Here is a 24,936-nt window from a genome sequence, read left to right on the forward strand (position 1 = left end):
CAGGTGAATTTAGTATTATACATTATTAATTGGTTCCCTATTTAAAATTTTTAAATGTTATGAAATTTTTGTATGACTTAAAAAGATTTTATTTTGAAAATACTAGAAATTCACATAGGGATCAGTTTGATCCGGGAAAAAAAATTATATATAATTCTATAGAACCATATATAATCTATATATGATTTCATATAATTTATATATAACTATATGTCTTTACATATGTTTGTTTTTAAGATTATATATAATTTTTATATAACTACATATAATTACATATAATTTATATATAACTATATGTCATTACATGTATTTGTTTTTAATATTTGATCGAGCTAAATTTTAAATTATTTTAATTTTAAATTATTAAAATTTAACCAATTAAATAATTGTCTTCAAATAAATTAATTTATTAATAGTTAATACATCTTTTTATCAGTGTATATTGATAATTAATAATTTACAAACGAAATAAAAAATTTTGTTCATTACGCATTGATCGTGTATACGATTTGCATTACTTGTACTTGTTAAAAACCCTGATATTCAAGTAATTCTCATCGGTAAACTGGTAAAGAATTAGTCTTTCAAGCGTCAGGTCCCAGATTCGATTCCCAAGCGTAACAGTTGTTTTTTATTTGATTCCACTCTGGCTTTAGTCTGGGTTCACTCTGGTTCCACTTTAATTTAATTCTGAGTTTACTTTGATTCCACTCTGGCTTTAGTCTGGGTTCACTCTGGTTTCACTCTGGTTTCATGCTGGAAAATGCTGGACTGATTTCAGAATGATTTGAAAGTCGCAAGGGTAGTTAGGGATGTGAAGACTTTCGAAAAGTCTTATTCAGAGTTATAAAGACTTTTCAAGAGTTTTTTCAGAGAATTATTTCCACAAGGGTGGTTAAAAGTAATTATAATATACATAAACGACATAAAAATATAAACAAAAAATTATCATAAGCAAAATACATTGTGATAGAGTTAATCGTCATCGTGGTCGCTTCAAATAAAATTTATTCAGGGTGCCACTGAAGTATTATCTCGGTTTCCAGAGCCGGATCAGAGGAGAGAAATAAAATATATCCTTAGGTCGTGAGAGAAATTATGTGAGGAGCTGTAAATAATTTTAGACAAAATTCGTTAAAAATTTCACAAATTTATTTAACCAAGTCTTTAATTCTACAGTAATAATCCCCTCATAAAATTACAGATTTCAAATTAACTACGCATCCACCAGGCCTCTACGTAATATTAAAAATAAATTTCAAATATAATTCCTTACGTCTAAATGCTCACATGGCCACACAATTTTCACCAATTTATTCCCAACTGTGCCTCTACAAGACGTCTACGCAGCGGTTTCTAAAATAGGTATAATCCTAATTGCACTCTCATAGTGGACATCTACGCAATGGTTTCTAAAATAAAAATTCTTATTACCGATTGTACCCCCTTGTGGGCGTCTATACACTGGTATCTAGAATACCATGTTGTTCCTATAACTATATTATTACCAAATTTTCCTTAATTTTAAATTTACAATTTCTCAAATTTTGATTATTTGATTCTAAATGAAACGTGGTACGAGCCCAACGAGTTAATAATTAATTAAATTTAGAGAATTTCTAAAATTTCTTTTACAATCAATGTTAACCAAACTAACTCTTATAATAATGTATTGAGGACCTCGGAAACCTGGTCTGGTTTAACCAAAATTTTTTTAATCAGCGAACCGCTTGATCTGTTTTAATTCCAAGGTGACCACTAAAACAACTCTCTCAGTACCTGAAAAATTTCAATGAAGAGCTGCTGCGGGTAAAACCAATCACTTCCCGAATTTAAAAAAATTTTCAATCTTTAATATCCAGTCGACAGCGAGAATTGAATTTCAAAAGTCAAATTTCTGTCAAATTAATAAAAAAAAATTAGGAAAACGGTTGACCCTACAGGCCATCCCTGCAACTTCCCGCCGGTTCCATATTTAAGCGCTCAAAATTGTACTTATTATGTTTATGAGCTCTTCGAGCTCAAAAATATAATTTTCGTGTCATTTTGAGCTCTCTGAGCTCAAATAGATAGCTTTTCTAGGCTTTTGAGCTCAAAAGTCTGATAGAGATTTAATAAAACACTATTTTTGAATTTTCAAATCGCAATAACTTTTGACTGAATGCACCGATTCTCACGTTCTTGGCGGCGATCGACGCGGTTTTTAAGGCCCCATAAAGAACTTTTAAGTTCGAATTGATCGATCTAGGAAATTTGAAGTAATTCCAAAAAAACACTTTTTTTGGTTTTCTTTCGACAACGATAACTCACGCACGAATCAACCAATTTTGATTTTCAAAACGGCATTCTATGTGGTTTTTCAAGGTTAAGAGCTGATTAGATTTTGGAGTTGATCGAAAAAGCCATTTAAAAGTTATTCCAAAAAAACCACATTTAAAAATAAAATTTTTCTTAATTTTTGGGGTTTTTTTGATTTTTCTCAAAATCTATCTGTCCGAATCAGTTCAAATTTTCAGGAAATCTAAATTTGATGAAACTCTTTGGAACGCTACTAGTTTTGTTCGATTCGGTCGAGCCGTTAAAAAGTTATAAGCGGACCACACACACACACACACACACACACACAACTTGATAAAACCAATAACTTCCCGATTTTTTAAAATCTTCCATTTTTTATACTAGCTGGAAGTTAAAAAGTGATTTTTCCGAATTACTCCAAAATTTTCGGTCTGATTAATTTGTGTTTAGATGTTAATCATAGGGTTCAAAAAACTGCGGCGAATGCTGCTGACCGTGTCAAAATCTGTTCATTCATTCAAAAATCATTGCAGATTAAAAATTTAAATAATAGTATTTTATCAAACTTCTATCAGATTTTTAAGCTCGAGTTAGCAGCATAGAACAACTGACTCTTTGAGCTTGGGATCACGATCTTATATCTTTTTTCTTTTTTGTTTAAATAATTAAAATCTTTCCTTAGCCATGCTTTTGATCATTTTTTTTTTAATTAACTAACTTTTAATGCGAAATAATTGAGAAAATTCTACGAGCGACATTCTTGTGTTCCTCTATATGCGCCACCTAGCGAACTCCTAATGAACTTATTATTTTATTGCTAGGTGCCTTGACTTGATTGATAGCTATGGAGACTATATACAGTTTATAGTCTCCATATTGATAGCAGTCATGAAACACATTCACTAGTATTGGATGATTGCACAGAACTCGTAGTGTCCAATAGAATAAATACAAAAGTACGTATATATCTCAGTAAAAATGTTTCTAAGATGCTTATTCCATTAAAACAAAAAAACATTTTTCATTGACCTACAGGAAAATAAGTGTGAACAAACTATGGGTAGAGCAAAACGGAATCTTCATAGGAACAATGTACCAACTAAAAAACCAATAGAAGATTTATTAGTTATTGAACAATTGGAATCTTGGATGGAATCTCTTGGTTGGACGCCATCATGTCATTTGAAACCTACCATTTTTCCTGTTACGCAGCGAGGCTTAAAGGCAGTGAATAATATACCGCCTAATACACCTCTTGTAAAAATTCCTAAGAAACTTCTCATCACTCCCTTAGTTGCTCTAAATAGTAAGATAAATTTTATTTTTCTGAAGAATCATAGTTATACCGCCCATTCCATTCTAGCAACTTTTATATTATACGAAAAGCATTTAGGAAATACTTCATCATGGAAGTTTTATTTAGATACCTTGCCAAATTCATACACAACTCCAATTTTCTGTGCAAAAATAGAAAAAAATATTATGCCATTAATCGTACGTCAAAAGTTAAGCATTTTATCACAAAAAATAATAAGTGATTACGAAATAATTTTAAAATCTATACGTGAATTAAAAACGGATGGCTATGATTTATGCCCTCATTGTAAATTACCTTTAATCGAAATATTTTCTTTTGAAGCTTACAAATGGAGTTATTATACAGTTAATACCAGAGCGATATACATGAAAAATAATAAGTTTACTGACGATTCTAAGATTTCCATTAATGAAAATTTAGCTTTAGCTCCTTTTTTGGATATGTTAAATCATTCATTTGATGCTTTAGTTGAGATAAAACCAATACATGATGAAAGCAATAAATTTTATCAAATTTTTACTTTGACCGCCATTCAAGAAAATTCACAAGTATTTATCAATTATGGTAGTCATAGTACTCTCAAATTATACATGGAGTACGGTTTTTTCATTCCAAATAATCCATTAGATGAAATACTTATAAATTACTCATCTATTAATAATTTGAAAAATATTTCAAAGTTAACGAATAATTATATTTTATGGAACAAATTTGATGAAAGTATAGGTTTTACATCGTCAGGATTAAATTATCATGCAAAGATAGCATTTTTCATCCTCAGCGCACCTTTAAAAATTAGTCAAATAACTAAAAAAATTTATCGTAATAGCTTAAATCGTCAAGATGCATTATCTTATAACGTGCTTTCACTCAAACTCTTAAATACAAAACGACTAGAATTAATTAATGAATTGAAAATAATGAAATCTCAAACGAACAAAACTAATTCTTTTAAAATTATTGTTAATGTTCAGCAAGAATATATTTCTATATTGGATAAATGTTTTTATTCGATTATCCATAATTAATTACACCGGCACACAAAACAAAAAGTGGTATGTACTTTGGAATGGACTTATGTAATTCAAATAGCATCTATTTTTAAAATATAGAAATTAATGAAATAAATAAATAATTTAAGTTATTCTCCAATAATAATAGTAAGAATAGTAATAATCATGCTCTATGTTAGATTATCACTTACGACAAAAGCCCACGGCTATAGAGACTATGCAGTAATTTAGTAATTATTATTATTTTCGGAACATGAACCTTTAGTGAGAAAAAAAAATTTGAGATTAAATAAAAAAACACAAAATATTATCAGATGTTAGAAAACACCAATTTGATAATTAGTATATTACACTCCTTGGGAAGAAAAATAAGAAAAGCCTCAGATTACATGTGATCTGTGACTTTTCTTATTTTCCTTTCCAAAGGGTGTAATATACTTTTTTTTTCTTTTTTTTTTTTTTTTTTTTTTTTCATTAATTAATTAATTATTATTTAGAGTCGGTTTTAACTTCTGTGGTCATATCGCTGACTTTAACTGTTGGGGTCTTTTTGGGTTGTGAAAATTTTAATCTACGCGGCAAGGGTCGAATATCAACCAAGATGGTTTCTAAGATCAGTTTGGGATTCGAACCCACGCCTGGTCGGTGAGCCAGTCCGAGTGCTCTATAGGCCATGCGCCTTAACCACTCGGCTAAACTCACCGGTTTTTAAATAATTTAAACAATTCAATAATTGATCATTTTTACTTATTTAATAAAGTAAAGTACTAAAATGACTTTCGTATTTATTACTTGCCGGAATAAATAAATGGATTTGGCAATAGCGCGTTTGATTATACCGATCACAGAGACGTGCATGAGTGAAAGAAAATGCTTGTCTTTTATTTTTATTAACGGGAAAAATGTTCATAAAAGTAAATCGTGAAAAAATGAGAAGGAGTTGATAAAATACAAAAAATAAGTAGCCTTACTTAATAAATAACCATCTACGAAAAATTCTTCGTCGAATTGTAGCAGTCCCATCCCGATAGATAAGAACTCCGTACTTGGATGTTTTTCGTATTAGAATCCAGATTCACTCCGCGGAAAAAATTCCAGTTCACTCCGAACGCAGAGTTTTGAATTACTTTACTCCGGTACGTCAAATAAAACTAAAAATTATGCTCTTAATAAAATAATAATAAAATTAAAATGGGCACCAATCGTGTATTTTGAGACAAGTAAATAAACTTTAAAATTTCGTAACTTATTTATTATAATAAATCCGTGGAAAAAAAATATTTTTATTTTTGAGTAGTATTATTTTGCCTATTTTTCATGAAAATTAACTTAGCAGATAGTTGATAATTTTAAGAATTTTTGTAACAAATAAATTATGGCAAAAAAAAATTGACTTTAGAAATTTAAAAAAACTACAAATGCAATTTTTCAAAAATCATTTTTTGGTGCAAATTTATTTGTTAAAAAAAATTAAAAAATTAGATGAAACAAAAATTGTCGTATTCTTATAAGAACTCAATTGTAAGAAGCTTGTAATTTCGGTTATAATCTTTTATCGTTTTTATAATCTTTTATAATACATACATATTATAATCTTTTATCATACATTTACATTACAATGTTGTAGGCATACTCTCTACGATACTACTATACACTAATTTAAATTCGAAACAGTTCTCAAGTTTTTTATTGAGGGCGCCACTTCCACCGCTTCTGACTGCTTGCTTTCTTCTGTTCTAACTAAAATTAGGAAAACAGCACGAGACACCTCCAGGCATTTCAGCGAATTAGAGAGTCAGTTGAACTAAGATAATATATAAGAAGGTATTCCAATCCTGCAATGCATGATGGGAAATGTGTCAAGCGGTCGCGCCACCACGAGTGTGTCAGGCACACTAACTGGCAACTAAAGTACTTCCATGCTAACTCCGATAATAATGAAATATTATTTTTAATAATAAATCAACGTTTAAAAAAATTATTTCCACCCTCCAATAACAATAATAAATGATAATAATTAATTAGAAACTGTTAATTCAGTTTTTTTTATTGTGTCCTAAATTTCTCCGGTTAAACTGGCTTCTCTTAAATGCGGCTTATCATTTACCTTTGATTTCATTCTAAATGCTCATTTAGTAGCACGAATGATTTTTGCTTGATTGTCTATCCATCAGACTGGGTTCGAAACCTGGTCACTGCACGTATTTTTTTTTTTTTTAATAATTACTTTTAACTCCTATAAATAATTTTAATTATTAATAACACTATTATAAAATTATAATAAGTATTATGATAAATATTATTACTTATAATAATTAGAGCATGGATTATTGTTTATAACAGGTGAGTAATTAGGGTATATATTCATGTTAATTATTCAAACAAGTAATGCAGTATTAATTATATTGAACAATAAACAATTGAAGTACGTAAAATTATAATAAAAATTTGATAAATAATAGCAGTATACATAAAATATGTTTAAAATTTTCAAATCTCAATTTTATTGAGAAAGAATATAAACAATTAATAAAAAGTAAATAATTCATGCACGGACATTTTTTGTAGAAGTACGCATGTATGCACTTCGAGAGCTGAATATTACTAAATTCGGATTGTGTGGCTGCACCGTAATATCTTTAGCGAGAATATGTAGTCGCAATGAAATAAATTTTCCAAGTACTTTATCATGAATTTCATGACACTTTGGAAAAATTATGGAGTCATTAACAGCTTCTTGGACAATCTTCATTAAGACCTGATGGACAGATTGCAAATGTAGAAGTGATTTTCTGTACGTCGTAAAAACTTTTTCAGCAGTCTTCAAAAGCTGATACACTGCTTCAGTCGGATGTTTCAAATTTCCCCGATTTATTGCATCCGTCCAAGCACTGCTCGCATTCGACAAAGGTACCGGAGAGATTATTGCAGTTTCGCAATCACTGCAACTATTCGCAGAAACAAACACTGCCCAACCACAAAGATAATAAAGTCCATAGTTCTGGATTTCAGATAATTCACAATTCTGTGGTATTTCGATGCAACTTTGCGTTTCATCATCATCAGTTTGAAGTTCAGTCTTCTTTTGTTTGAGGAACTCTACATAGTACGGTTCATCATCATCTTCATAAGATGCAGATGATGGAACTCGTAAATACTGAGCCACTACAATCAAGCGCATTCTATAGCGTAATTGACGAGGTTTAGGGTGAATATCACCACCAGCTCGAACCTGAGAAAATAAATTTTCCACAGAACTAGAAGTTAGTCGCCCGGTAAGAAGATACTGCAATTTTCCAGAGATAACTAAATCTTCTCGTAAATTCAATGCAGTAGTTGTAGCAAGAATTATGCCTCGTTGAATCGGTTTCCATTTATTATCAGAGCTAAATTGGAGTTGTCTAATAATTTCAATGAAACTCTGTAGAAACTCTACTCGTTCTAATGATGCTTCATCAGTTCCAAGTGAGTTACTTTTATGTCGACATACCATTGACTCATACCACTGACTGCACAGTGTAATAAACCAACCGGTTATTACAGCTTCTTGAGGAAGAAGACCAGTTTGAGCAGACAGAACCAACGTATGCCCCATTTCATTGCTAAAAATTTTTCTAGCAAGTCCTACATGCATTTTATCAAATTGTGATGGATCCAGAATTGCAGCAGTAAGACCTTTGACCAGTACAGGCCCACCAACTGACTGTAATTCCATAAGTCGCCGAACATGCGTTATATCCACTTCGGATGATGGTAAGTTGTTTGCTTCAACTGTAGCTGCGCTTAAAATGAATTTAGTCTTTAATAATTGTGACCAAATTCATTTTAGTACGTGCGGAACATCAGAAGTACAATGAAGACGTTCCTCGGAGTTTGATGGATGCTGACTAAATGAAGAGATAAAAAAGCGACTGGATGATATGCTATTAAGTGTCCACATTCCACCATTGGTAGATCCTTCATCCGTAGCAATGCATTTTACAACAATTCCGTGTTGGTATAGCAATTTAATTATTTCTTGAACATAATTCCAGAGAAGTGTCGAAGTAACAGATTTTCTAGTCAAAGCATAATCAATTAACTGCTTCCAATGACTTTTCAATCCACGAGCGACAAATGCTATTGCATGAGAAGCCATTGAGTCAGCCTCAGCTGAATCTCTCGCTAGTTCTGGAGTCACTAACCCAATAAATTTTCCTAGAGCACGATCATACTCAACAGTGAATAGACATCTCATCTAAAGCCAATATACAATAATGAGCAGTCTGATCGTGTTCTTGTTGAATTTTAACCCCTAGCCATTCAATTATATTATTGAAAATTCCAGGAGCAAAATTAAAACCAAACAATCGATTATATAAGGTAGAAAAAGCAGGTAAGGGAAACCCTTCAGTGTCCCTTAAATTTTTGTAGGCTTTAGTACCCATTAATAATCGAATTCGTAGACCTTTCTTTATGGTTTCTTCAGACCAAGGTTTGGAGTTTGTAGCAGTACTACCTTTTAAAAATGACAGCTGATCTGGATTTAGGAACTTCTTCAAATTCTTATCGAATGTTGTCGACCTTTCAGTCATGTGAATAACCTGAAATTAATATTTTACGGTAATTAATTAGATTTTTAATATAATAAAATGTATATTAGATTACTTTAAAAACCTTCAATCGCGTAACAAAAAAAATCCCACTGAGTAAAGGTCCCCCCTTTCCCTTTATCCTTTATTTCCCCAACTCCAAAAAGTTTGTCTTTAATGACAAATTTAGCTATGAATTATAGCTAAATTACATTGTGCTCATTAATTAGTTTTTAAATAATTAAATTAAAAAAAATTTTAATTTTAATATTTTATTACCTGGCTTTTCAATGAAGCATTTTCGTTGAGAAGCTTATCAATCTGTTGCTCTAGCTGCAACTCTCGTGGTGATTTGTGTAGATTGTGAGGTGAGTGGGTGTCAGTGAAATTATTTGAAGCTTCATCTAGTAAATCTTCTCGAATTACTTCAATATTTTCATCTGCTGAGATGCCCAATCCTAAATTATAGACGAAATCATTATTAGTTGAATAAATGAGTAATAAAATATAACATTAAAAGATCAGAAGTTACATTTGACAGAGTAAAATAAATCTCAAGTATAAGTGCAGATAATGAGTGTACATTGAATGTTATAAAAATATACAGAAAAAAGGTTCACTTGAGCCAAGAAAATATTTTTCTTCCTAATTATTTTTTTGAGCGAAAAAAAAAATTTTTTGACAAGAAATTTCACTTATTTAAACCAAATTAATTGTATCAAGTATTTATGATAATTTGAATCAAGAAAAAATTACTTCCACTAAAAATAAATGTTGGAAGTAACGCCTAACGGTCTGACCCCATGAGTAGTGGGGAGGTCATGTGATGTCATGATCCCTGCCTGAGATGAGATTTGAGAACTGTACCACCACTTACTTCCGATTGAGTTTTGGTAACGTGCGGATGCACATATTAATAAATACTCTTAACTATTAATTGGTATTGTTTATTTAAAAGGCCCTACCTAATTCTAACAATAAAATTTCAAGAAAAATTTTTACTTCAGCCAAAACAACTTCGGTCCTTTTTCAGACACCAGAAACTTTTCTTAAACCAAGAATTTTGTTCTCCAGTCAAAAAATTTTTCTTTCTGTGTAATAAGTATATTTGTTTATAAAAGCCCATACCAATAACTTTCCAAGAAATATTACTGCCAGATTTAATATATTTTACGTTTAGCCTTTTATTTTTATAATTAGAAATGTCATGCTATCAAAAATGAGAAGATACAGATATAAAACAAAACAACAGTTAACATTTTTCCTATTGATATTTCACTTACCCAACTGACATTTAAATATATATCAAAAATTTCCAAAGGCTAGCTGCTTTACATGAAATAATATATTAAATTTTAATAAATTGTTATGTTATCCTATAAAATATATTATAATTTACTGAGAAAAGAGTGCAGACTCACCTTCAGCCAAATCAGACACTCCAGACTTGCGTCTCTTACTGCTGAATGAATAATTATTATCATTATCATCATCAGCATCATCAGTATCAACAGTATCGAAAGGTTTAGGAGGAGATGGATTCAAAATATCAGGGACAACATTTTTCCTCAATTTATATGAATGATTGTCACAATCAAGTAAGCCTTTACTAAAATGGCCCTGTCAACAATTAAAACAAAAATTTACCAAACTAAGTATTTCAATTATTAAATTACCTGAAAAAATATTATTAAATAAAACGACAGCTTTGTAACTATTGCAATGTACCTCACACAGGCGGAAATTATCGGTAATAGGTTTCGAAATATTGCAAGTAGTTGCCCATTTTCTTCTCATGTCAACTGATCGAGAAAACCGCAACATTATGAAAGCTTTTTCGCTGCTGTTGTGACAATTAGGGAAGCTGCATCCACCCATGATCTATTAATAAATCTTAGTTCTTAAATTGTTATAAACAATGTTAAATCACCGTACAGCTGATTAATTGAGAAAAAATATCCATATTTACTTTATGTTACTTCGCTAAAAACACAATCAACAACAAAACGCCATTAACAACGACTTGAACTTTTTAAATAAATGACGATCGCTAAATTTTTTACTACTTTCATCAATTAAATGAATTAAAAACTTTTATATTAATCCGTTGCCATAAAACAAAACGTACATTTTTAATGCTTAATACTAAAAAAAAATCATAAATAATTATGATAATATTTTCTGATTTTTATTATTATAAATCTATAATTAATAAAATTTATGTTAAACATTTATGATTAACGTTGTATTCTAAATATTTCCCGCCATTCATAATCGTATGTTAGTGAAAAATTTATTATTTTTACAAATAATTATAGTTCATAATAGTGAGATACAATTTCCACAAATTGAAAAATGTTGCTTTTCCCATAAAAAAAGGACATAAATAAAAAACATACCCTAATTACTCACCTGTTATAAACAATAATCCATGCTCTAATTATTATAAGTAATAATATTTATTATAATTTTATAATAGTGTTATTAATAATTAAAATTATTTATAGGAGTTAAAAGTAATTATTAAAAAAAAAAAAAATACGTGCAGTGACCAGGTTTCGAACCCAGTCTGATGGATAGACAATCAAGCAAAAATCATTCGTGCTACTAAACGAGCACTTAGAATAGAATCAAAGGTAAATGATAAGCCGCATTTAAGAGAAGCCAGTTTAACCGGAGAAATTGAGGACACAATAAAAAAACTGAATTAACATTTTCTAATTAATTATTATCATTTATTATTGTTATTGGAGGGTGGAAATAATTTTTTTAAACGTTGATTTATTATTAAAAATAATATTTCATTATTATCGGAGTTAGCATGAAAGTACTTTAGTTGCCAGTTAGTGTGCCTGACACACTCGTGGTGGCGCGACCGCTTGACACATTTCCCATCATGCATTGCAGGATTGGAATACCTTCTTATATATTATCTTAAGTTGAACTAGTGGGATCTTCTGTTTATAGTCCTCCATATTTCGTGGTTAAAAGTAAAAAAATAAAAAATAATCATATGTCTAACAAAAAACCAAAAAATCATTTTATTTGTTCTTGGTTGTAATTTAACAGAATATACTTGTATACTATTTTAACATTAAATATTTTATTGTAATTTAGACTTAAAGATAACAAATTAACCAATTTTATTCAATAATCATTCAAATTTTCGCATAGTTATTAAAAGAAAAGAAGCTGGGTATGAAACTGAACGGATTGCATATTGGATTAATCATAAAGTACAGTGTATTTAGTTTTTTTTTGTGGAATTCTTTGAAAAGTTGGAAATGAAAAATGAAATAATCAAATAATTGATCACAATAATGTCAAAAATAAAAATTTATCAGTATAAAATTAAAAAAAAAGATGAAGTGAAAAAATCGTTCAGGAAGTTTAATTGAAATGAAATTTTATTCAAGAAGAAAAAACGTCATTAAAGGAGATATAGTCATAAAAAATAAATAATGTAAGTACGTAGGTAATGTAAGTACGTAAATAATGTAAGTATGTAAATTATTGTTAAAGATGATTAATTAAATTATCTAATATATAATTGTTAAAGATCAATAAGTCAATTAATACTAATTTCATAGTTTTCTTTATATTTTTAAGCCATTAATGTTGCTCAATATTTTTAACTATTAACCAATTTTTAGTGAACTTTAATTAACACGATCATTAATCAATTATTTATTGCATTCAAAAGCTTTGACAGCCTTAAAATTATACTATTATTGAATCAATAAATCCATTATGATTAATAATTATTTACTAATTGGAGTTATTTTTTAATTATATGCACCTATATAAAAAGTTACATGCTAACTGCTTAAATTTAAACAATGCTCTTTTTTTATGGGTTAAAATGTTCATACGTGTAGTATCTTTTTAAAAACGTTCGTGTAGATGTTTTTAAATTGTACAAATTCGAAAAGCAGATATTAATTTTTCGAAAAAACCTAATATATTTTTGAAATTAATAACTTAAATTAAATTTATCAAAATTTAAACATGAGATAGAGTCTTATGTATTTAATTTTTGTAAAAGTTATGGGTATAAAAAATTATTAATTCTTAATCCCAATCATTTTGAAACCTCTTGCCATCTTTTCAATTGTGTAAGAACAATTTGAAAATCAAAATAAATATGACACTCAATCAACAGACGCTTAACGACTTTTTGGTTTTATTTAAAAAATAAATAAATAATAAAAGAGAATTTGTGAAAATTGCAACCAATAAACAGATCTTTTTTTTTATTTCTATACGTGAACATTTTTTCTTATTTTCATAACATTAATTAATTTATTTGAATAATCTTAGAAATATATGATGAAAAATACATAAGATTTTAGTAAAATGTTACAGTATATGAATCATACAGATTGTAGACAAATCAAAAAGAGTTATGGTTAAAAGTAATCAATTTAGCATGTATATATATATATATATATATATAATTAATTTACATAAATATATTTCAGTAACATAAGAAGTGTTATGTAGATCTGTGAATGAATAAAAAAGTAGAGCGATGTATGGAGGAGGTGAACAAACAGTATCCGAAGGTTGGAGAAAACCATTGGATTTAGTTACTACTGTGGATCCAAATGTTAGTTCGACTATAGTTGACAATGAACATTTTTGCAAGCTAATTTTATATAAGGAAATTCAGGATTCAAGGTCATTAATATATAAGTACAATTTATAAAAACTATGGTAAAAAAAATAGCAGACGTTTTTTTGGTTCAGAAAAAAGTATCTCGAAGGATTAGCTTTCATTTGACGAATAAATAGTAGCATTGAAAAGGCTATGTTTAAATAGTCTGTGGATATTTCTTTTGCAGTAAAACTTCGGCCTATTTTTCTGAATACATTATCTCTAATAAAGGTTGAACAATTTAATTGTATGAACAAATAATCTATCAATAAAAAAAATTATTAAAAATATGTACATGAAGGTTTCTAAAATGTCTATTTTATTTACATTTAAATCGTTATTTTTTATTTAAAAACGATTCAATGTTTGCTATTTTAATCATCATAAAAAATTATATTCCTTTAATTTGTAAATTATATATTTATGATAAATTTATGATTTCAGAGTGAGAATATGGGACGCAGTGATATTAGTACCAAATTTACTACTTTTATTATTTATAGCAATAAGATTTAATCGTGCTCGACTAAAATTGAGAGCCACTAGTAGCCCAATTTTTTTAGCATTTTATGGACTTGTAATTTGTAATGTAGTAATATCAGTGATAAGATGCGTTGTATCAATGACTGTAAATGCTGCTGCTAATATTGGTGGAAAAGCTGATAAAATATTATGGATCACAGTAAGATTTTTCTTGTTATCAACTGAAATGAGTGTTGTCATCTTCGGATTAGCATTTGGTATGTTGAATAGCAGTTTCCTTGTTTATTTATTTTTTTTTTAAACTATAAATCACTTTATGTTTAAAATAAAGGTTTATTTAACATTTTATTATTCACATTATTTTTCGAACTTTCATAACTTGTATGGTAAATGATGCGCTAATGTGTTAAACTGAGCGCAGCATTTTCAACTTTTACCCATTTCTCAAATTTAATAATAAAATAAAATAAAATCATATATTTAAATGATGATACACTTTTTTGAAAATATTTGATATATCGAGCTTTTTTTTTTTTTTTTTTTTTTTTTTGTTTCGGAGAGTTTAATATTTTCCAACATTCCGTATTTTAAAATAAAAAAAAATAAAATTTTTTGGTATTTTATTCGAAAGAAAAAAACAATTTTACGAAGCACCTTAATTTTTCTATTAAATAATTAGAGTGAAAAGGGTATAAGCGATGAAAAATTTTGTTTTAGAATGTTTTTTTTTATGAATAAACAGCATTTATTGAATTCAAAACTGGTTTTAGCTAACAACAATTTTTTAACACTTATGCGCTTCGAATTCTAACTTCATCCATCAATTTTTTCCATTTTTCATAAAAAATCATTCATAAACTTGAGTTGTAAATAATTAAAAATATTATTTCATTTTGCTAGGCCACCTTGATAGCCGTTCAAGTATAAGAAGAGTTTTATTTGCCACGTCTCTTATAGCTTTAACTTTCACAATAACTCAAGGAACTCTAGAGTTAGTTTTACCAGACGATACATTTCATATTCCCAGCCGGGACTTTTATGTATTTGGTCATGGTGGGATGATGTTTTGGTTTTGCAGTAGTCTTGTATTTACTTTAATATATTTCTTCATATTGTTACTTCCGTGGACAAGATTGCGAGATAAATTAAACCTACCAAGTAAGAATTTATAAATTTATGACTCACACATTTAATATTATTTTATATACATTCACTATACGAATGAGTATAAGATGCAAGCATTAACATTGAAATACGAGTTGTAAGTGAAAAAATCAATCACAAGATAGTCTTATACTTATTCTAAATTCATGCAACAATTTTTTGAAACAAACTCTAAAAGAATATTTAACGAGATATAACTTCAATTAATATAGTACATTGATTATATTTTTGAACGTGAAATTATTTTGTCAGTCTACTCCTTTTTATTTTTGTATTGTATCTAAAATGAACTAGTAAAGCCACTTGTATTTGTAAAAATTAAAAAAAAACGTGACATCAATTCAGACTATGTGAATAATCCGTATTAAAAAATTATTTGTATTTAATTGATTGTTGAGATGTCTATGTAAATAATTATTTGCATTCAGAAAAGTAATGTTATTTTTTGTATATTTAAGTTACCCAAATTAGCCGTGGAATCCAGAAATACTTTACTTCATTATTGCACGGCTTAAAATAACCTGTACGATTTTATGCTTGAAAAATTCATTTATCCGGAGAAGTTCAACGCCCAATAATTAATTGATCTTACTTAGAAATCAACGTAGATACACGGTTTGAATTATATCTATTTACATTATTAAGAATCTGTGAAAGGTTATTGTTCAAAATCTTCACACGTTTCTTACTAGCAATAACTCAATTCGGTATCGCTTTCGATCTATAATTACATACGCTTAGAAATAACAGTAGCTTCATGGAGCCCATGTAATTTATAGTATTCGTAGGTTTATACAGAAGGTTTTATACTTAAAATATATATTTATGTTCGCTTTTGATCTTTTCGCTCAATGTATTAGTCAAAAGCCGAAATTTTATTTTTCTGTGTTAAAATTTTTAAATACGTAAATATATTTGATAGTTTTATACCAAGTGTGCTAGAAAATTTATTAGTGAGGCTTTTGTTGTTAGTTCAACGGAAGCAAAAAAAAATAAACTAGTAAAGCTTGTTGCAATTTTTATAACACCACTATCTTGATGATAAATTAAAAATCATAAAGACATCTTGAAGTATACTGTCAATTTATTTAAATGATACTGTCGCTATCTTAAATGAATTGTTATTTTTTTTAGTACTTGCAATTGATATTATACTTTTCAGTACCGTTTTCAAATTTGTTACAAAATATTCTGTGAGTGCTTGTTACAAAAATTGATATATTTGTATTATTAATTAGTTTAATGTCGTCTAAAATATAATCTTTATTATTTTAGCACGTAAAAGTTTTTACGTTTATGTTGGCATATTGACAACTTTAAATTTGGTCCAATCAATAGGAGCAGGTTTATTGAATTACTCACAAGATCTCGTCGGATTATGTGTGGTTGATGTAACAGCTGCGATGTATCTTACACTGTTTACTCCATTGGTCTATCATACTTTCTTATCTGAATTTTTCGGGTATGTATAAACATATAAAATTCAAGTACAATAAAAATTTATTTAAATAAACTTTATACGAAAAATTCAACTAAATGTTTTAATGGAAAAAAGTATACAGCCAAAAAAGCCTGCTTCGCACATTATTAAATCCAAAACATTTTGTCTGAAGACTATTCTTGTAAGTGATAGCCAGGAAAGATTTTATTAGTGTGGTTTTTAAACAGACAAAATGATCAATTATTAATTTTAAACTCTTATTAAAAGTAAGAAAGTGTAAAAATTAATTTAAAATAACTAAAAATTGAATATACAGTATCGGAAATTGGTTTCTATAACTATTTAGAAAAAAATTTTAGTAGTTAATGGGAAAAAAATTTTCAAAAAAAAATCATATGATACCGTCACTTCGAAAAAAAGGATTCGAAGCTTAAAACTCCAATGAAAGGTCTAATTAGAACATTATTAACTAATATTATATGTATTATGTATACGTTAAAGGTCCAAAAATGTCAAACTCTTTTTTTGTAGGTGCTGTTAGAATGCATAAATACGTTGCATACTCAATAAAATAGTGTTAGTATTTTTATGCTTAGATCAAATAATTTTTCTTCATACCTCGGTCGAAAGTACGTACTTTCCTCTCTAATGGCAGGAAAGAAAGTTTAACATTAACTCCCTGTGAGAAGTACACGCGCGCCCTCTGTAACGGCGGGAGGAAAGAATTTCTCATGCGTAATTACACTTGTAACTAGGGACTGTTAATTCCGTCACTATAACAAATTCTTAACCGCTGTAATTTCTATTGCTACCTCTAACCTTAAAAATATTTATCAATGTTGTTTTGTCATCTGTTAAATAAGAAAAATTTCTGAAAATAATGTTCCTACCAGTAAACTATCATCAGAATACTCATCTAAAAATTTTAATTTGAATAATCAAGTTATAAATTATCAAAACTGTATACTCAGTGGAGATATAATTTTTAACTGCTCCAATATCAAGTTTGAAAACTGTGTATTTTATAGAAGGATTATTAATAATTGCGATCATTCAAGAGAAAATTGAAACGATTAAAAAAAATGCAATAAGAGTTTTTCGCTTATAATATGTTTTGTTTGATAAATTTTATAATAACTAATATAGTTTGTTAAACTAATAAAAATAAATATGATGCCTACCCTCACGACCAGTAGCACTCGCTTCGCTCGTGCCGCAAATGTCGGGGCAGGTATCAAGACATACTTATCTGCACTTGAAGTTAAAAAAAGTAAAATTGATAACGTACTTTCGACCGGCTATGAAGAAAAATCGTATACACTACACAGGCCAAAAGTTGAAATCTCGGTCCTGCGCGTTATGGCTGCGCATCCTCGGCTTCGCCTCGGGCATCATGACGCGCAGGGCCGAAAATTCAACTTTCGGCCCTAGTAGTGTAATATACTATTAAAAAAGTGTTCTGTAGTGCTTCTAAAATACGGAATGTTTTTAAATTGCATAATATTACTTGAAAAAAAAAAATGATCAGGTGTCAAGTGAAGAAATCGTCCTCATCATTATCATTATAATCATCACTACCTACAACAATATTCATAACCAACATCTACTATATTATAATTGATATGACATTAATTTGCCGCCTGATTTTAAAATACTATTGCCGATACTGCAGGTATCAATTGTTAAATACGAAATCTCATTTGATTTACATAATAGACTTAGCTAATGAACGCCGTGTTCAAGAGAGAGATTGATTGACTATGATAATATAGTATTGTACGAAATTTTATTAAATTTTGAACAGTAATGCTGCGACCGAAAGTACTTAAGTTAAAGACAATGTTCTTCAATTTGAGCGACAATTTGAAAATAATTGTCTAAGATATAAGATTTATTTGGGTTTTAATGAGTTATGTGATAAATAAAAAAAATTAAAAAAAAAAAAAACCTAATTTAGTTTTCAAAAAGTATTCAAGATAAGTGTCTCGTTTGAATCAGCAGCTAATGATGCATTGAAAATTAATAAGAGTAGAAAAATGATAAGTAGGGAGCAAAATTTACTAATTAGGATTCCGTTAAAAAACGTATCCAACAAAACAGTTATATTAAAAGCATTGGTGTATATCGTTATTCACTTAATGATATTATTTAATGCAGAAGATAAATTTTATAACATGTGTAGTAAAAACAAAAGTGAACCGTATAATAACATATTTGTAGTAGTATAAGGCAGATTAGTTTGGAGTAGGCGTCAATAAAGTTTCATATACTATACGATTTAATTCTTACAGAGTTTTAATATTGTTATGCCTGGTATAATAATATTTACAATTGTAAGTTATACTAACCAACTAAATTCTATTAATAAACATAAAAGTTACATAATTATTTTATTAAATTAATTATCAGCAGAATTTTGGAATAATTTTGAATTTTGGAATAATTATCTTTTTCATTGAAATTCTAACACAGATAATTTGTAAACAGTACGTGAGTAATTAAAATGTATGAATGTTATATTTATTAGTATCGATGAGTCAAGTACTTTTAAAAATAAGTGTAATCTATATGCAAACAAGTGTGAGTATGTAATGTGATGTAATCTTTCATGTATATGATTGATTTTATTACTTTTAATTTTAGTTACAGTTTTTAAATTAATACAAATGTATAATACTTTCTAAGTTCTGATCACAATAATTATTGAGTAAAAATTAATACTGAAAATTTGTGATCTTGAGTTCACATTGATAACACGCGAGCGGAGGTTATTAAGCGTAATCACAATTATACGAAGATCTTCCAAATTACGTAATAGCGGCGTTGACCACTGTCTTCGGTTAAACGGATAATTATATGACATAGACATAACTATAATTAATTATTTTATCACTCAAAGTTGTGCAGTTGTCATATATTTTTATTTTACCAATGCTCTAAATTATATATCATAATATCACCCATACTGATAAACTGGCGCCTAGAGCCTATTTATTTATTTATTTATTTATTTACTCATAAGCGGGTAATTAACCCAGTCAAGAGAAGAGTCAATGTATGTGATTAATGTTAAGATTCATGTTGTTATTTATTTTAGGATACCAATCCGGCAAATCAATAAATCATTCCATTGATTGATTTAGATGACTAGTTTGGGCTTCGTCAATATTTTCTGTAAATAAGTTACTTACAAGTAATCACTTTGATATACACTGTATATCAATATACACTGTATATTATACAGATACAGAAAAATCTACGGATTTGGATTTTTTTATTTACTATAGAAATTTACAGTTGAATCAAAATTTTAGTTCAATAGTTTTTTTCCACACGGACGAAAAAAAACTATGATGAGAAGCATCTGAAGTATCGATAAGCTAGTTCCGTTACGGGAGAGATCTGAATAGCTATTGTTATACGTTTCCTTATTTTAACTAACTTTTAGGTAGCTAAAAGCATATCATAATGATCAGAATATTCTATCGGCCAGGTCTTAAGACAGTTTTTTTTTTTTTTTCGATGTATTGGAACTTTACATAGCAAAAACAAAAAAGATTTAAGAGTGTATCTCATATATTTTATTTTAAAAATAACACACAACTTTTTTTGAATCAGGCAATACTCTCGAAGGCCACAATTCAATATTCCAGAACTGATTCGGCTTAAGATATATCATCATAAAAAAAGCAAGGTTGATTTTGTACGGACTGCGTTAACTGTTGAGAATCTGCAAAACTATAAACCAGATTAACAGTATGCACATAACTAGATTTATGATATATCAAAGTGAGATGAGAGTAAGATAAAAGTGTACTAGATAACTGCCTAGAAAATTTTTGCTATTTATTTCTGAAATGTATCCGTCAAGTCAGTGATACGTATGAAGTTATATTTATCGATTTGATTTTAATCACGTATGAAAATTAACTAAAAAACCACAATCACTGAGGAATCGATTTAAACTTTTAAAGAGTTACTAAATGGTCCAAATGAATAGTTAATAGAACAATTAATTAATCTTGGCCGTTTGAAGATGTAGTAATTTTAACTAAATATTCATAAATCTTCGAAAAAGCTGAATTTTTTCACTGTTAAAGTAACTTAGACCATGTTGATAAAGCGTTGAATTTATCAACGGTTGACTCTAAGTAAAATGACAATAACTTTTTATAACTAAAATTGGTCACCGGAATTTAGGATAATAATTTTTAACTACGTGTAGATTCTAGTTGAACGTTTCGTCCTTTTATTAGGACTTCCTCAGTAACTACAAATAAACATAAAAATTATAACCTTTGTATACAAAAATATATGTAAAAAATTATAGTATAATTATACTTTAATCATACTAGTTCACAGTTTCAAATATATTATTGTAAAACTTTTTATAACATTTAGTAGAAAAGCCATTCAAAATTACAAAAGCTCTTAGTCACGCTGATAATTTATATAAAAATCATATTCTTTTCCTGAAATAACATCTAAAAACTGAAAGTCTAAAAAATACGAAATAATTTAAAATGTCGAAAACGGGTGGTCAAGAAAATTATAAATGTGTTTTTCATCAATTTTCTAAACGTTTAAAATTTTAAATCAAATCAAAAGACGTCATTCAAACAAGTTGTTTATTTAGCATAATATGCTCCAAATATTAGATGAAAAAGGAAAATGCTGTATTTTTTCGGTACATTTCAATCTACTACGCTACTATTACTAAATAAAATTGAAGCCTAGATAAAACCAACTGAGTAAAAATGATACCGACTCTCTATGAAGAGAGAAATTTCAGTAGTTCCGTAACACCACTTAGCGCAATATATTGAACTTTCAACATGTTTATCACTAACATCTCAAATAATTATGGAATGTAGATTAATTTTTTTAAATCAATAAAATGGGTCGGTATATTAAAATATAAACTGATTAAAATTTATGTAATTATAAAGTATAATAATTCAATAAGAGCAGATCGCAATCTTCTATGCGAAGTGTTGCAAGGCATACAAAATAACTCATTTTAATAAATATGATTTCGCATTCATATTGTTCAGACAAATGATTTTTTTTGTTTTTAGTGTTTCACAGCCATCTATATTGTTTTCATATAAAGCTCAAGTAGATGACACAATGGAAGATGATACTGTATCATTACCTTTCTCATCACTCAAAACTGACAGCGACTACATCTATCAGGTATATAATTTTCTCATACACTGATAAAAAAAATAATTTTGAAACATTTTTTTGTCTTCAATCTACTTCAAGAACTTTACTATTTTCTTCAAAATAATTTTCTCAGGTCAAAGTTTTGTTTGTGAAATAAGTTCATTTTTTTATGACATTAAAGTTAGCTATCACTTGACAATTTTTTAATTTTTTTTAATAAATAAATTTGCTCCAAAAAATTATTTTTAAAAAATTGCATTTGTAGTTTTTTGAAATTTATAAATTTCAATTTTTTTTTGCCATAATTTATTTTTACAAAAATTCTTAAAATTATCAACTATCTGCTGAGTTAATTTTCATCATTTTTTTGTAAGTGTAGACTTTTGAATGTTTCATATAGTTACAATTCTAATAATTTTATGGATGTAAATTCTTTATTGCTTGTGAAGTACACACAGATCATTTAATTGCAAAAAATAATTACCTAAGTCATAAATGCTTGATTTAGTCGAATAAAAATTTTAAATAGAATCAGAGCAAATATTCCATACAAACGTAATTTTTTTCCATTTAAACCGAAATTCATATTTAAGAAATTTAAAGCATGATATTCTTTGTTTTTTAGAATCATAGTGTATATGATTCAACACAGTTTGACACCCATGCAACGCCTGTCAATCCACTTTACGCGGCCTCTCTACAAAGTCCTGATAGTATTACTGGTTACAGCATAGGCAGTCAGGAAACTCACATCCATGTTAATGGTTACCAGCAGTGAAGTTATCAGTTTCATTTTATCCATAATTTACAAACATTGATAGACGATTATTTGTATGTTGTGGATCACATTTTAAATCGCAAGTGTTTTTTTATCTCGCGAATGGGAGTAATTTAATTTTTGTATATTCTAGTCATGTGTTATATTTATTTCATTTGTGAACATTATATTTTTATTAAAAAGTAATTAATTATACTACAAAAAAAGGCTAGTTGTGTAAGAAAAAGCTTTTTATTGAATAGAAATAAAATTTTATTAGACAAATAAGTTTTTTTTTAATTTGTAAAAATTATGAGAAAAATTTCGTGAGTGTTAAAGAAGAATCGTTAAAACATATAATGAGAAATTGAATGGTGAATTAGTTTAGAAGTGATCTCATTACAATATATAAGGTATATTTATTTAATTATAATATATTTAATAATTGATCTATTTTATTACTTTCCGTCCTTTGATAGATCGTCTCAATAAATTAATATACCCTATACTTAAAGATTGGAACAAAACTTAAATTCATCGAAAAATGTAAAACTAAAGAAAAAAGCAGAAAATCGCAAAAAGAATAAAAAATTGCTGTAACTGTCACAATATAAGCATGATATTTTCTTACTTTTACATCAAAAAAAAAAAAAAAAAAAAAAAAACTGTTGTATACATTTTTGACTAGTAATATAAATAATATTGTCTTGCCAAATTTTAATTATTACCCACAAACATCAATTAAATACGTTTCATTAAAAATGAAATAATTTAAATGTATAATGTAAAATGATTTGATAATATGATGTCTCGTTTAATGAATTAACAAATCCATCTTTTTATTTGAACTTAATAATCAGATCATTTAGTAAAAACTGTTTCATTGTCATAATATTAAATATTTATGAGATATTAAAAAAAAATTAATTGACATTTATGCTTTTAAATTTAATGTAATGAAAACGAATGAAATTTGTATTGATGCAATAAAAAATTGATACAATACGCATTCAGAACGGAACATTTTTAATCGCTTTTTTTTTATTTTATGCAAATTGGATTCTATTGAATTCTTAATTTTTGACAAATAATAAGTTATCCGATCAACATTTGGTATGTAACAATATACGCTACGGAAAAAAACTCAAAATATTTATTTTCAATTTTTTCAATTTTTACATGAAAAAATTAATGTATAATAAATTTACTTACGCATAAAAAATTGTATCGTTATTTACAGACGACAGAAATATATAACATCATAAGAAATTTGATTAAAATTTCATTTGATTGATTTAAATAAACCACAAAAAAATCTTGCAGTTCTTTATGTGGCTTATTCTAAAATTGCCTTTTTACGCAATTTACAGTTCAATATTACAACTGATAAAATTTTGTATTAAGCTTGATTATAACACAGTGAAATCAAATTGAATAACTGGTGCAGTTGTTCGACTACTCCAGTAGTTTGTAGAGCCTTAACAGCTCCAGTCCAAATATATTGGAACAAAATCAACTCCAGTCAAAGCGACTTGAGAAGAATGACTCGAATGGTAAAAAATAGATTTATAAATCATTTTTTTTTTTTTATGGTAGGAATTGAAACAATGTTGTGAGACTAACGAAATCAATACAATTTAATTATGTTCAAATTTTCTGTTAGGTTTTGAGTAGATTTTATAGAAATCTAGCTATTGCATTGGTCTTTATAACGGAACTTTTGAAAAATTTTGCTATATTCTGACTTAAATCAACGAGCTGAGTCAGAAAATACATATGGTTCAAAAGTTTATATATGGGTGTATTTATATATTTATAGATATGGGATAGAACGCGGCTTGTCACTATGATAGCGTTGTCAATTTACAACGAATATCTACCAAACTCATCATACTTACTCTACAAATAAATACCGAAGTCAAGTTCGAAGAAGAGCTTAATCGGTCAAGTAATTTTGAAATGCTAGGATTTCAAAACCTTAAAAATTCATATTTCTTCACTTTCTTACGTAAATAACTTTTGAATGGGACAACTTATTGCATCTGAAAGCTCTTTAAATAAGCTT

At 28.0% G+C, this 24,936-nt stretch overlaps 2 protein-coding genes and 1 long non-coding RNA gene across 4 annotated transcripts; 2 read left to right on the forward strand and 1 right to left on the reverse strand.

Moving 5' to 3' along the window:
* Window positions 1–888: 888 nt before the first annotated feature.
* On the forward strand, window positions 889–5,909 carry LOC141525799 (SET domain-containing protein 4-like). The gene is made up of 2 exons (XM_074240432.1): window positions 889–3,254; window positions 3,334–5,909. Exon 2 carries the CDS (start codon window positions 3,355–3,357, stop codon window positions 4,642–4,644), a length of 1,290 nt encoding a protein of 429 aa, XP_074096533.1. The 5' UTR covers window positions 889–3,254; window positions 3,334–3,354; the 3' UTR covers window positions 4,645–5,909.
* Window positions 5,910–12,247: 6,338 nt separating this feature from the next.
* LOC141524518 (transmembrane protein adipocyte-associated 1 homolog) lies at window positions 12,248–23,553 on the forward strand. Of its 2 annotated transcripts, none has more exons than XM_074238480.1 (7): window positions 12,248–12,680; window positions 13,682–13,880; window positions 14,302–14,597; window positions 15,241–15,498; window positions 16,780–16,966; window positions 22,024–22,141; window positions 22,740–23,553. In XM_074238480.1, the coding sequence occupies exons 2-7, from the start codon at window positions 13,732–13,734 to the stop codon at window positions 22,890–22,892; spliced, it is 1,161 nt and encodes a 386-aa protein (XP_074094581.1). In that variant the 5' UTR covers window positions 12,248–12,680; window positions 13,682–13,731; the 3' UTR covers window positions 22,893–23,553. The 2 variants fall into 2 exon arrangements, with proteins under 2 accessions (XP_074094581.1, XP_074094573.1); XM_074238472.1 differs by having other exon boundaries at window positions 12,248–12,663.
* Window positions 18,453–22,733, reverse strand: LOC141524531 (uncharacterized). Its single transcript, XR_012478719.1, has 2 exons — window positions 22,599–22,733; window positions 18,453–20,683 (listed from the first exon to the last, which is right to left on the reverse strand). It is a non-coding gene; the product is annotated as an uncharacterized LOC141524531 (long non-coding RNA).
* Window positions 23,554–24,936: the final 1,383 nt, after the last annotated feature.

The sequence above is a fragment of the Cotesia typhae genome, unplaced genomic scaffold, assembly GCF_013202065.1.
Source record: "Cotesia typhae breed Kobodo isofemale line unplaced genomic scaffold, CoteBio_Ctyphae contig_11, whole genome shotgun sequence".
Taxonomy (NCBI): Eukaryota; Metazoa; Arthropoda; class Insecta; order Hymenoptera; family Braconidae; genus Cotesia; species Cotesia typhae.